The sequence below is a fragment of the Coloeus monedula genome, assembly GCF_965178545.1.
Source record: "Coloeus monedula genome assembly, chromosome: 15".
NCBI classification, from domain to species: domain Eukaryota; kingdom Metazoa; phylum Chordata; class Aves; order Passeriformes; family Corvidae; genus Coloeus; species Coloeus monedula.
The window spans coordinates 140,832-154,199 of NC_138795.1; the positions used below are offsets into that span (position 1 = coordinate 140,832).

At 40.4% G+C, this 13,368-nt stretch overlaps 1 protein-coding gene across 4 annotated transcripts in view; it reads right to left on the reverse strand.

The window, feature by feature from the left end:
- The window catches only part of KDM3B (lysine demethylase 3B), a 50,633-nt gene that overhangs the window by 21,364 nt on the left and 15,901 nt on the right, over positions 1 to 13,368 (reverse strand). For 2 of the 4 annotated variants that reach the window (XM_082291777.1, XM_082291775.1), the window contains exons 8-15: positions 10,911 to 12,153; positions 10,348 to 10,549; positions 8,795 to 9,009; positions 7,575 to 7,727; positions 6,488 to 6,595; positions 4,894 to 5,021; positions 3,934 to 4,210; positions 2,811 to 3,067 (exon numbers count right to left, since the gene is read on the reverse strand). In XM_082291777.1, the coding sequence (XP_082147903.1) occupies positions 2,811 to 3,067; positions 3,934 to 4,210; positions 4,894 to 5,021; positions 6,488 to 6,595; positions 7,575 to 7,727; positions 8,795 to 9,009; positions 10,348 to 10,549; positions 10,911 to 12,153 (2,583 nt within the window). Of the gene's footprint in view, positions 1 to 2,810; positions 3,068 to 3,933; positions 4,211 to 4,893; positions 5,022 to 6,487; positions 6,596 to 7,574; positions 7,728 to 8,794; positions 9,010 to 10,347; positions 10,550 to 10,868; positions 12,154 to 13,368 lie in introns of all 4 variants that reach the window. The other 2 variants (XM_082291776.1, XM_082291774.1) reach the window with 1 other exon arrangement.

Consider the following 13,368-nt stretch of genomic DNA (forward strand, 5'->3'; position numbering starts at 1 on the left):
TTCTCATTCAAGTGAAAAAAAAAATCATAACAAATCAATCAACACCACTCCCTCCTTCCTCCCAAAAATTGCCATCTTCTTACAAACTAGAGGTCAATAGATAAAAAATTTACCATATACAGAACTATCAATATAAAACATAACACTATTCATTACTGAATATATCAATTCAGTAAAAAATACTTATGGAATTGTAGAAGAGTCTAGGTCCAACAGAAGATTTAGAGATCATTTGGTGTAAATTTCTGTTGAAATTAGGCTTCGTTCCCCTGGGCTGGGTCATGCCGAACTTTAACTTTATAGGGAGATTAATTCACTTCTAAGGGCAGCCTATTCCACTGCTTGCATGTAAAGGGAGAATTTTTTGTTATATCCAGACAGAATTTCTCCTGAAGCAACTGGTATTGCCCCTTGCCCTGTTAGCCATGCATTCTTATGAAAGGAGTACCTCCCTATTCTCTACAACCATCTTTTAGATACGGTAAGATTGATCAGATCCCCAAAGCATTCTCTTCGCTAGGATGCATAGAACCAGTATCTACCACCTTTCCAAATGTGTCAAGCTCTCCAAAACGCTTTGATCATTCTTTATGGCCCTTCACTGGATCCCATGCAATTTTGCACTGTCATTCTTCAACTGGGAAAATCAAAACTGGAAACAGTGTTCCAGGTGTGGCCCAACAGGGGCTGAGTGAAATAACCACACTCCTGGATGTGCTCCAGCTGTATGCTTCCTGATGCAGACCAGGACTGTTTGTCTTTCCAGCTGCAGGTGTGCAGTCCTGGCCCAGGTGCAGCTTGCTGTCCTCCAGAACTCTAGGCTCCTTTCAGAGGAGCTGCGCCAGTGCTAGTCTGATCCCACTCTCTACTGCTGCCTGGAATTATACTAGTTTTCTACAGCCCATCTTAGGCCCATCATGACGTCATCCGCTTTGGATGGTCTTAAAAGAGTACCATTACTCTGATTCTCTGGAGGCCGTAAGATAGATAATATGCAGTTTAATTATTAAAGACAATGCTTATAATTCTTCACAACAGACTGTCAATGCTCCAGGAACATCAAGATGATTCTCTTCATGAGCAGCAGTCCTGCTTCTCTCAATTTGAGCAATGTAACTGTTGTTTCTCAGGTATGTTTTGTTCATTCTACATGAAGCATCCGGACATTCAAGTCAGGAGCTGGACCAGAGTTCTCCACAAGTTTTTTCAAATCTAAATTACTCAGTGAAGATCAGAAGTCAGGAAAGTGAAAAAACACATTACACAATAGATCTGATTAGATGTGGTGAGAGAATGCATAGAGTTGCTGGGAGGGGGATACAAGTTGCTGGAACGGGGATATCTCAAGCCTTGAAGGAGTAAGTTGCTTTGAAACGAGCGACCACAATTTCTTCCCCTGTACTCAGTGATGAGAGGCAGAAGTATTCTTGGATTCACTTTCCTGTAGCAGCAGCATATTTTCATGCACAGTTCCCTCTACCAAAACCAACCAACATGAACTATAATCAAGGTTCCAGACAGTCAGCCAGCCTGCCTGGCAGAGAGTTAAAAAAAAAAAATCTGCTATGAGACAAGCCATTTCATCTTCCTCCTTACTCTGCCTAAGCTTTTGGAGAAAGTGTTAGCCAAAAAGAGCTAAGCGTTGATAAATTCCACAGAATCTATCCTTCTCCTAAACTAAATGCTTCTAACCACGTCAAATAGCATTGATTTGTTCAGGATTTTTTCGAAGTTATTCCTTCCGAAATGGATTAAAGTATTGTTATTCCAGAATAAGCACTCAGAAATAGCAACTACCCCTTAAACTCACAGAATCACAGAACCATGGAATGTGCTGAGTTGGAAGCGACCCATCAGGATCATCGAGTCCAACTCCTGGCCCTGCATGAGACACAATAAGAATCCCACCCTGGCCTGAGCACGTTGTCCAAACATGGTTATTCAGCTGTCTGCTGGACATTTTGTCCAGAAGGATACTGAGAGAGATGTCATCAAAATCTTACTTCCAGAAAGATTAAATAAATCTACTGGCTTTCCTAGATGAACGAGGTGGCCCTGTCATAGAAGGAAATCAGGTTCAACAAGTAGGACTTTCACCCACACGAAGACATGCTGGCAGTGACCGAGGACTGCACTGTACTCCGGATATTTACCTACACTTCCCAGAATAATCTTTTCCATTATTTCACTGGGCACTTAAGTGAGCCTGACAGGCCTGTAGTTTCCAGGGTCCTCTCTTTGCCCTTTTAGAAAATCAGGACAATGTTCACCCAGCTGCCAGTCATCTGGGACCTCTCCAGATTCCCAAGATTGCACGGAAATCGTTGAGAGAGGCTTTGCAATCACATCAGCAGCTCTGCGAAGATTTTCAGATGAATCCCATCAGGCCCCATAGATTTGTAGTGATCCAGCTGGAGCAGCAGATCCTGCCCAAGCATATTTTAGCTCAAATGCCTTTCAAGTATACATAAGTTTAAGCAACTGGTTTACTATTGAGTTTTTGTCTTTTTTTCTGCGGTATGCCCTTACAATATTTTTAAAGGTGTGAAATTTAAAGTGAGCTTTTATAGGGATGCTGATTATCAACTAAACAATTTATAGGCTGTATTAAACTCATTTTCTTGGTCTCTTCAAAAGAACAGCCTCTCCTCAGCAGTAGTAAACTAAAATTCTCTACAAGTTTGTGGAGTGGTGGGTTTTGGCAAGGTATTACATTTGTTTCAACATTCAAGAGTAGAATACTATAAAAACATATAGATGACAATTGTTCCCTAGGACAGATATCATTGAAAGAATAAAAAATTATTTACCGTGGAAGCTGCAGAAAAGACTGGAGGAAAGGGGATTCCTGTGTCTGATGGGACCTGCGGAAGCTTTCCTGGCCCCGTATGTAGCAGATCTCTGAGGCTGGAGCCTTCGGCTTTGTTGCTAGATGTCACTGGGCCCAACAAGAGGCTATTAAACAGCTTTGGGGTTAGCGGGGAAACTTTTGTACTGGAGTTGAAGGAATCTAATCCAAAGGGTGAATGGGATTCTTTATTAAGCACTGATCTCAGTGATCCTGATTCTGCAAGATAAATATAAACATTACAGGGAGGGGAGAGGAAAAAAACCCCAAGAGGCAAAGTTAAAATGATCACAAAGTTTTCTGAAATTATTTGCTATTGCATTAAATAGGATATTAACAGAATCTTGTGGTAATGGTAAATTATCACTGTAACAGTGAATGAGGCACCTCAACAGATCTGATCTGAAAAGATGTGCAAACACACAATTCTTAATAGATTCAATTAAAAAACATTTCCCTGACTTTCTGAATTAATGTTTTGATATTAAATATTTCAATATTACAGTGACTAAGACCTGCAGAACTCGTGAGTGATTCACCAACATTTAACATCAACACGTAAAGTAGTCCCTTCCAGACATATGGACAGGAATAAATCCTGTGTTAGTCATGCTACCTCTGACATATAGGAAGTGTATTCACTCAAACTACTGAGTATTAAAGATGCTCTAAGCTTTCATCTAACTCTCCAACTGGACTCCAGTCTCAGTTCCTTGGAAATGCACTCTTCACATAGCACACAAAAGAGTTATATTTACTTCAACTGTTATAAAGTGACAAAACTGCATCTGAAATTAATTACTATCATTTTACACCAGGATATCAGCTTCTGAGAAAATAAATACATAAATTGGCACAGAAATAAACTGTGAGTGACAAGACAGTATTGTCTTCAGCTATATCATCTTTCCAGCTTTGCATTTTTCTAAGCCCATAGAACAAAACTGGTTCTGAGAGGCAAAGGAAGAAAAATTACCTTGTTCTTTTCTCTTTAGGGCTACACACTCTCACAAAGTATAGCAATCGAACAGCATGTTATCATTTGTCTTTTGATTCCAACCCCAGAGGGCATTTCTTCTGCTCACCTTTTGTCTCCTCTTTTGCTTTTTGCGTTGCTAAATCTGCAAGCCAGTGTAAAGCTGACGATGGAGCTGTTTCTGGACAAAGTGGTCTGTTAGTCTTTACTTCAGTGTTATTGGTTGGTAATGTCTCCATTTTTGCAGAATCTTCTATCCTACTATCAGTTGCTTCAGATTTTGGTACAGTGTCCATTTCTACTTGCCCCACTGCTGCCGCCCCTGTTCCAGTGGAAAAGGTGTTCTCGTTTCCAGAGACTGATGCACTAGGATTTACAGTTGGAAGCTAAAACAAAAAAACAAAACAAAACAAAACAAAAAAAAAACCTGCTAAATTTTCAATAAAGGGAAGACTTCAACTTGGAAGACATTTTTCATATCCAATGCATTTGGTTTTGTCTGTTGTTTTTCTTTTTCCATTTGCTATAAGCACACAGTAAAATTAATTTATGCTAAGGTAGCAGCACAATACAGGAGCTTCTTGTCTGTGTGTATTCGCCTTTGCACTGTGGTGTGAATTCTTACCATGTTATCATTTAGTCACCTTTTAACATAAGACCAAACTTTCTGATTTCTTTCTTTTTCGTTCTTTCAGGGGTTTTTTATTACAGGAGGATTTTTTGTATCGATAGTAACAGAACTGCTCCAGATTCCTTCAGGAACCACAACAAAATAAAAGCATGTATTCCAAGCTACTCATAGTAGCTTGTTTTAAAATACAGCATCAATATGAATGGCTTCCTACCCAATTTCTACGTAAGAGTATTAGCCCAAATAACCACTTGGTAGATAACAGATGCAGTTCGTGTCCCCAAAAAATGCCCCAGAAGACTTCTGCTAAACTAAAACACTCAGAGTACATATGGAGAAACTAAAATTCACAACAGGTCAGCCTAAAGGATATAACATCTTAATAGATCTTAAAAATGTAAATGTCAAACAAGGTAATTTCAGCTTCAAATTACATACCTGTGATATTCCATTAGTGACAGCTGGTCTCAACACCGATTTGTTCTGTCGGTTAATACACGGACAATTGGCTTTAATACCCCATTTGCCTCGTGCTGCATGAACCATGTCTCCAATATTGTAAAGCGCTGTAAATAAAGTCAAGTCTTTAATATCACATGCAAAGAAATCTAAAAAAAAGGCCTAAACTATATATTCAAAGGGGTGAGGTTTTTCTAGTATTACTGCAAAGTATCTTTAAGGTCACATAATATATAACAACACATTGTCCCTGAACAGTACGTGACGAATGGTGCTAATGCTACCTTCGTGATGTCACTGAGAGGCTGTCAAACCCTGCAAATCCTACAGATTATCATCTGCTCCTACTATTGCATGTAGGGTCCAACAATACTGCAATGAGGTGACTTTGAACCACCACAAGAAGCTAGATAACCCTTGAAGCAATGCTGAAAGGATCTGGAGCACAGGTGTTCACCTCTATCCTCCTGGTACACAGAGATATGTAATGAATTGAACAGGTGAATACCTGGCTGCATGGCTGATGCCATACTCAACAGTTTTGCCTTCTGTGACCACAAATCTACTTCTGAGAAGTCAGGTGCCTTGGGAGCAGATGGGATTCACCTGCCCAAGCAGGGCAAGAGAGTCTCTGCCAACAAGTTGACCAGCCTTATATGGAGAACTTTAAAACTAGATTTACTACGGGGAAAGGAGATGCAGATTTGAGCAACAGACAAGAGCCAGGGGCTACTTAGCTATTAGGAAGCAACAGGGACACACCTGTGAAATAACTCAAAGGAATTTGGGCATGTTCCTGTCAAGAGGGGCAAGGCTGATAGCCCAGCTGGAGGGCCTCTTCATACTAATGCATGCAGTTTGGGTGATGAGCAGGAGGAGCCAGAAGTCACTGTGCAACTAGAAAGCAACAATCTAATCTTTATCACTGCAACGCGATGGAATGAATTAAAGAACTGGTGCACTGTGGGGAGGTGTTCTCCACATAAAACAACATACTGTCCACACAGAGCTGTCTTTGAAAAACAGTGATGAACAGGTTGAGAACTTATGCGTAAAAATTAGGGACCAAGCCAACAAAGAAAACCTCACTGCTGGGGTTTACTCCAGTCCACCCAGCCAAGGGGAGCCTGTTGACAGTGTGTTCTTACTTCAACTACAGGAAGCATCATGCTCACATGCATGATTAGGGAAATTCAATCACCTTGACATCTGCTGGAAAAGCAACATAGAAAGCTGCAAGCTTTCCCTCCCCCTCACCAGAGAAGAAAAATAAAAACAAACCATCCCCAAAAAACTCTTTCTCGCTACTTAAACAAATTTACTGATACAACTTAAAAACAGCTGAGCACAAGTCACAGCTAATATTAGAAGGATGCGCACTTCAAATCCACAGTTTGGTCGTACTTGGGTTACCTTCCCTTCAACCCTTCTGCTGTAGCAAGTGGGATTGTCCTCTAAATCCATGTTAGAAGAGGTATCAGCTACAACATCACCCATCTTTATATTTTTTCCACTTGCTTTCTCAGAATTAATACAAAATTTGCGATTTTTCCTTTCATGTTTCAAGCATTACCTGTACCAGGGATGATCTGTGTTGGCATGAGATTCTCTGGTTCATGAGACTGACCCTTTGCACACTTCAGCCATGAGAAAACTTCTTCATCACCAATTTCCTCTGTCTCTGGAATAAAGAAAAAACCCAGATTTTGTACTAAAACTTTACCATACAGAGTATTTGTGCATTAATATTGTTTCTTTAGATTCTTTACAGTGCAGGAAACTAACCTGGTGATCTCAGCAATAAACTATAAATACAGACCATTAGGACTGGATATACAGCAACTTCTGCCTCTTCATAGTATACAGCTATCACAGTAATTTTCCCTCAGTCATCTCTAGCAGCTTATTTTCAATCACTAAAAATTTTGGTTTCTAACCTCAATTTCTAAAATATGATACTCTTGTTCTCATTATGCTTTTCTAAGTTATCATAATGAATAGACAGCAGTATTCACACTTATTAACATCCAGTATTTTATACATCTGCTCCATATAATAATGGAACTCTCACAAATTAATCTTACTGAGGTTGCCATTTGTTAGCATCCATGCTACCAGAGTGGTCTCAAAACAGTAAAGTACACAAAAAACCCCAAACAGGTATCTGCTTTCTCATGCCTCTATTTCCTAAAATTGAACTTACTGAACTTCTTCCTGAATTACAAGCCCTGGTGTGTCATGGAATGAAAAAAAAAAGAAGAAAACTTTCCAATCTAACTCCTTGTTAAAGACAGCAGCTCTCTTCAGTGTCTGCTTACTAGTTCCCCTTGCGACAGTTCTGAACTGTTAAGACACTACTCAATATTTCTTTAATACTTTCTGAGGAAAGGACAGAACTATATAGTTGACTGTCTCAGCAGACCCTCTATGCCTGCTAATGCTGTAATTTTAATAATCACATCCTAAACAAATAGATAAAACACAGGTACATAAGGAAATGAAGAATGGAACAGCAGCATACAAGACAAGTTCTAAACATGCAGCCTTCCAAGCTGATACTCAGTAACTCTCTCACAAAACCTTCTGCAACTTCCCAGAAACTATTCCCTGCCTATAGTCAGTTCAAAAATTACAGTGGGGGAAAAATGCCCAGTACTCACCACTACGTGGACGGTTCTTCCTCAGCCGGTAACAGTCCAGACAGACCCCAAAACCACACTTCCGACAAACCCAATGAATATTGAAGAGTGTTGTCTCACATACATCACACATCTCCCTCACACCACGTACTGCTCGTTTCCATGCCACCTTCTCTATAGAGAGAAGGCACACTACGAATTATTGCTTTGACATTTTTCATTTCTCCCACCTAATTTGAGAATATCACAGCAACATTGAAAAATTCACAGCAACATGACCTGAAGGCAGAGTATAGAAACACATACTTTTTACATTCATAGCCTCATTCCTTGAGTTGCTGGTCCAGTGACACTATCAAGTTCCCATTTCTAAGAATAGGTAAGGTCAGGTATCAAAAGGCACACTACAAGGAAATGCAGCACCTTGCAGTGTTCTGTAATAACCGAATTTAAAGGAGCACTAATGGAACTTCCAGCAAAATTACAAATCTTCTGCTAGTTTTATGAACAAGTGATATCAATACATAAAACCATAGAGAATGTGTATTTAGTTTCACCACATAATACACATACACTAAAATCAGATCTCTGTTAACTATTCAGATTCTAAACCAACATATTTGCTAAGGAAGGGGCTCTCCGAATGGCTGCCCTTGTATGTTCCAGAAACTAAAGGGAAAAAATCAGACAGTCAGTTATCCATGTGATAAGCTAAACTGGCTACCTTTTTTTTTTTCCTTAAACCTTTTCCCCTTGAAGTGCAAAGCTGGCAACTAGTTGCTCAGCTAAGTCCTTGCGGGCTGAATGAAGGTATTGCTCCCTCAAAAACCGTGAGCTTTTACATGATGTGCCTGGAGCATAAAAGGACACGAATAGATCAGAAAATCTGTTCATTACTATACTTATAGCTGCTCAGTGTGGTAGGTACTCTGGCTTATTTCTATTTTCTTAGGAGCATGAGCCAGCTGATTTCTGCATTTAGTTATTAAAAAAATAATTTAATGTCTAGGACAGTTACCACTAGCTTCCTTGGTAATAATGTTGCACTCATCCAAAAGGAAGTCTCAAATGCTGGTCCCACAGTTACACCCCAAGGAGGTGAACATAGCCTTCTCATTGGAAGAGCAGGAGAAGCATTTCAACACGAAATTATATGACATTTTCAATTCTATTCCACTGTATTGTACATGCATTATACAGAGAGGATGGGAAAAAAAACCCATGACAAAAGCCCAACTTACGATGTGGCTCTACCATCATCATTGCCTCCTTCTCTGACATAACAAGCTGGCAGAACTGGTCCCCAACATTGGCCAGGATATATTTGGAAGTTTCCAGATCGATCCCCTCTGCAGGGGAGGAAGAAGGAATCCAAAGGCTCATGGCATCAGGGTCACTTTGTTGTGGGTTCAAGAAACCTTCTACTCGTAGTATACCTTTCCGGGTAAATACCAGCCTGCACAAAATAGGATGGAGTAATTGAGAAACTGCTTAACCACCTTTAATTAACTTATAATGACATCTATATCAGAACATAAACCCAGAAAGGGGGGGGAAAAAAGACTTCAGCTAAAGTGCTATATTCTACAGACAATACACTTATTATGCAAATCCCAGTAACACAGAGAATAAGGCATACAAAGCTGTGGCTTCAACACCCACTAGAACAAATCCCAAGGTCCTAGTAAACATCAGTGGGGAATTCCACCTAAAAGGAATTGCTACAGCTTGTTAAATCCCACTTCTCTATCCTATTAATAGAAAGAGATGACAAAACTCAATTTGACCTGCTGCATGATGCTGCTTGCAAAATTCTGAATGGTTGTCATTCTCAATTTAAATTCATGTGAGTTTTTCCCAACTTTTGAGAAAACAGTATTTCAGTTCTGGCTAGGGCTGCCAGCACTCAGCAACTCTTCTAACAGCTCACATTAAGAGATATGCAAAAATCCTTGTTGTGCTGCTCTCCCCATAGATGAATCACTACTGTTTTACCAGTAGCTGTTGACCCTTCTAATCCTTGTGGGGTAAAAGATGTAAAAATGTACGACAGAACCCTAAACATCTCCTGTCAATATCAAAGGTAACTTCATTCTTAAGCAGAACCCATCTTATTTTTAACCTCAAGCTAGATTAATTTTTAACAAGTTTAGGAAAAGAAGCAGCATGCTTACTGGATGGGTGACACATACTAAAAATTCACTTCATCCTTTACATGCCAGAAAGTCAACGAACATACTTTTGGAAAAAGATGCATAGCACTTGCTAGAATAGGCAGTTAAGGAAGACGAAGAGAAACATGACAGGTCGAAACACAACAGTGTAAGACATGTGCGCAACACAGAGAGAACACAGACATAGTGTTCTACTCCTAAAATTTAGCCCTGTACTTAACAGAATCTGGTCAAACATTAGCCTCGTGCTGGCAATGTTCAGTTACTTGCTGAGTGGATTAAAATTTTACCTTTGTTCTGAATGTCTTGTGAAGGAGGGAGAGTTACTGCATACAAATTGCTACCCAGAAGTAAAATTCTACCCAATAAAGCAAATTCAATTTCCTGAGGCTGTACCTGGCAGCTCACTTAGTATCCTACAGCTTTATCTTTGAAAAGCAGCTCTTTCCGGCCCAGTGAGGGAATTCCGGTCAGGTGATGCAGGGAAACGCAAGACACTCAAAACCTTCATTATTGTACCCCCAAGCATATTTAATAAGTAAAACATAATTACTTCGTGCTTAGACATGGCCCAAGCTCTGCACATAGACTACATATGAAGAAAGGAAGAATTTGAGCACCTCCGGAAATGGAAGAAGCGACATGCCACAGTTGAGTCATCCTGCTCTTGCTCCTTAAATTTGCGGTACCGCTCCAGACGGCACTCCCGACACTTGTGCAGATGTGGAGCTACATTGATGCAAGAGCCATCCTGGAGAAAAGGCTCACCTGACTGCTTCAGCTTCCTCACCTTACTCATATCTTTCAGCACAGACTGGCCAACTGGGTGAGGCAAAGTAAAAATCTATTAGTTAACTGAAACAGCAAAAGGATACTGGCTCCAACAATCATCTTTTCAGAGATCTGTATGTTCATACCCACGTAAAACCAGAAAGTCTGTTCAAGCCTGCAGCATACCACACTTCTGTTCTGACAAATACATGCTTAAACATTTCTCAAAGTGAACATCAAATTCACATATAAGAAGCATTAAGCTTCAGCCTTGTAAGCATCCTGTGTGCTGTCTACTGAGCATGAATGAGGTTTACAACTGTGGTTAGTTCACGCAGTTCATTACACAGGAGATAACCCAGTATCCCACCTCTTTGTGCTTCCAAAACATTATCCGCATTCAAGTCATCACCTTTTAGGGGAGCTGTGCGGGGCCGGCCCTTTGGGGCTTGTTTCCCCTTTCCTTTACCCAGCAGTAATTCTGCATTGCGCTCCGCATTGGGGCCTAGCTTCGCCATCAAGTGGTCTGGGATACCCTTCATACAAGCCTTAGCCTGCAACTGGTCTTCAGAGTCACTCAAATCTGACAGGTCACTATTTGTACTGGAGTCAGAGTCCTGTTTGGATGTTAAGCTCCGCTCATCTAGCGAGAACCTTTTCACAGCTTCAAAAGGGGCTTTGTTCTCCTGTGGAAACTCTACATGTGAAGAGAAAAGGGTAGGTGGATGTCTGCCAAACACATTAGAAAAAGTTTTCAGAAGAGGATTGTCCTGCTGCCCAGGCCCAACAGCTGGTTTTTCTTCTGTTGGGCTGGAGGAAAGTGTGGGCATCTCGATAGGCTGTGTCAGGTTGCTGGTCGGTGAGCTGGAACGGCCATTCCCTACAGTGGAAGGGCTTTGAACACCAGCAGCAGCTGTTGAACCAGAAGCACTGGAGATCATCTTTGAGGAGTCAGTTGTTATAAACAATGTTTTCTTCTTAGCTAAAGAGTCTGTAGAGGTGAGTGTTTCTGGCCAGCCAGAAGTGGCCTTATGACCCACAGGTGTCGAGGGAGCACAAATCCCCGTCTGAGATGAAGATGCAAAGCCACTGAAAGGACTAAGTTCTGCTTTCTCAGCAAATGCCAGGAAAGGGTTTGAGGGTTCCTCTCGTGACAGTTTTGGGGGCTGTAAAAATAGGTTTTCGTGACTATCAGGGGGACGAGTATTCAACAGACTTCGTGAAAAGGCTGGAGTAAGGGTAGGCATAGATTCTACAGGCAGCTTCCGCTCCACAGAACTACCAGACTGGGCTCCCGGCTTAGTGTCCACTGAAATAACTTTACCTTTACAAGTCCCAGCACCCACACTCTCTGTACATTGCTTGAATGAGTCCCGACTAGAGACATCTTCAGTCAAGCTCTCTGAAATGACTGTGAAATAGTTACTGGAAGGAAGATTCTGGGACATGCACTGAAAAAACAAGTTCTTGGATGAATCAGAATCTTTCTGAGCTTCTTGTCCAGTACCACAGCCAAAAGGAAATCCAGAAGGTTTGCTTTCTGGAGCCATCACTCCATTTGATTGGCTCCTTCCAGCCCCAAATACCAAGGACTGGGAAGCACTTGGAAGAGAGACTCCAAATCCAGAAGAAGTCAAAAGTGAATTTCGGGAATTCTGAAACAAAATTAATAAGCATTAGTCTATTACAGGATTGTTATTTGATTCAAGAATATTTTGGTTCATCTCATTGTACCATTAGCATTCTACTTACCCATGTGGAATAGAAATTTCCAGCAGACATACTTACAATGAAGAAACTTCTTTAAAGATTCCTACCCACAAGCTATTGAAACTGAAGACACACAAAGAAAACTAATACTTAATGTCTTATCACACTTTAGAACAAAGGTGAGACAGAAGACAGGTGAACTAATTCATACAAAAGCAACTTAGTAAAACTGCTGATCCTTTGAAGTCAAATCAACAACGAGGGAACCTTAATTGAAACTGCTTTGGAATACCCTTCCACCTTTCACCCTCGCCCAAGATCATTCTGATAAGCTCCATCTACTTAAGTAGCACCGTTGAAATAAGTAACTTAGTTTGCAAGTTAATTAAACAAACCAAGCCCCCTAGCAGTTAGCAGACAAACTATTCCTGGTCCCTGCAAGCCACATCTGCTGACAGGTAGATAGATGCCTAGGACACAGTGCCTTCCAGGGAATTACTCAGTAGAGGTTAAGCACAAAAGGCTTAGTTTTTATGACCATTAAATACTAGAAAGTTTTGTGAATGGCAGATTTCTACTAGAACCATAACAGCGATACGGAATATTCACTTGCTCTCTTCTCAGTTGGTACTTGTCCAGATTTTCCAATTCTGACAGTCCTACTGTAACTATTATATACTGGGATTAATTCCTCATAGAATCATTTAGATCAGCTCTACTCCTTTTTTTTGAGTTTCCACTTAGAAATTTGCTCATCATTAACACAATTTTATTTCAAGGTCATGTTAAATACAACCACAGACTCTGTGCAACACATCCTACTGGTCACTAGTGTCCCTGCACACCTACTCTACTGCATACTAATGTTTAGCTTGTTCCTCATTACCAACCTCCAGCTGTAATAACTTTAATAACCCATTAACAGTTCTTTCAGATATTAGAATTTCAGATATTTATTTTTAGAGATAAAAATAATTTTAGAAAACTGAGTTCTAATAGTTTTAAAAACAATATGAATTTGAATGGAAACCAAGGTTTTGAAGTCATCTCAAGGACCAAATCACACTATGATATAGCAGACAGTCTGAAACAGTAACACATGTGAACTACCTACAACACTCTTACTGATTTATGTCAGGTTCCTTCCCTCAAAAAAAATA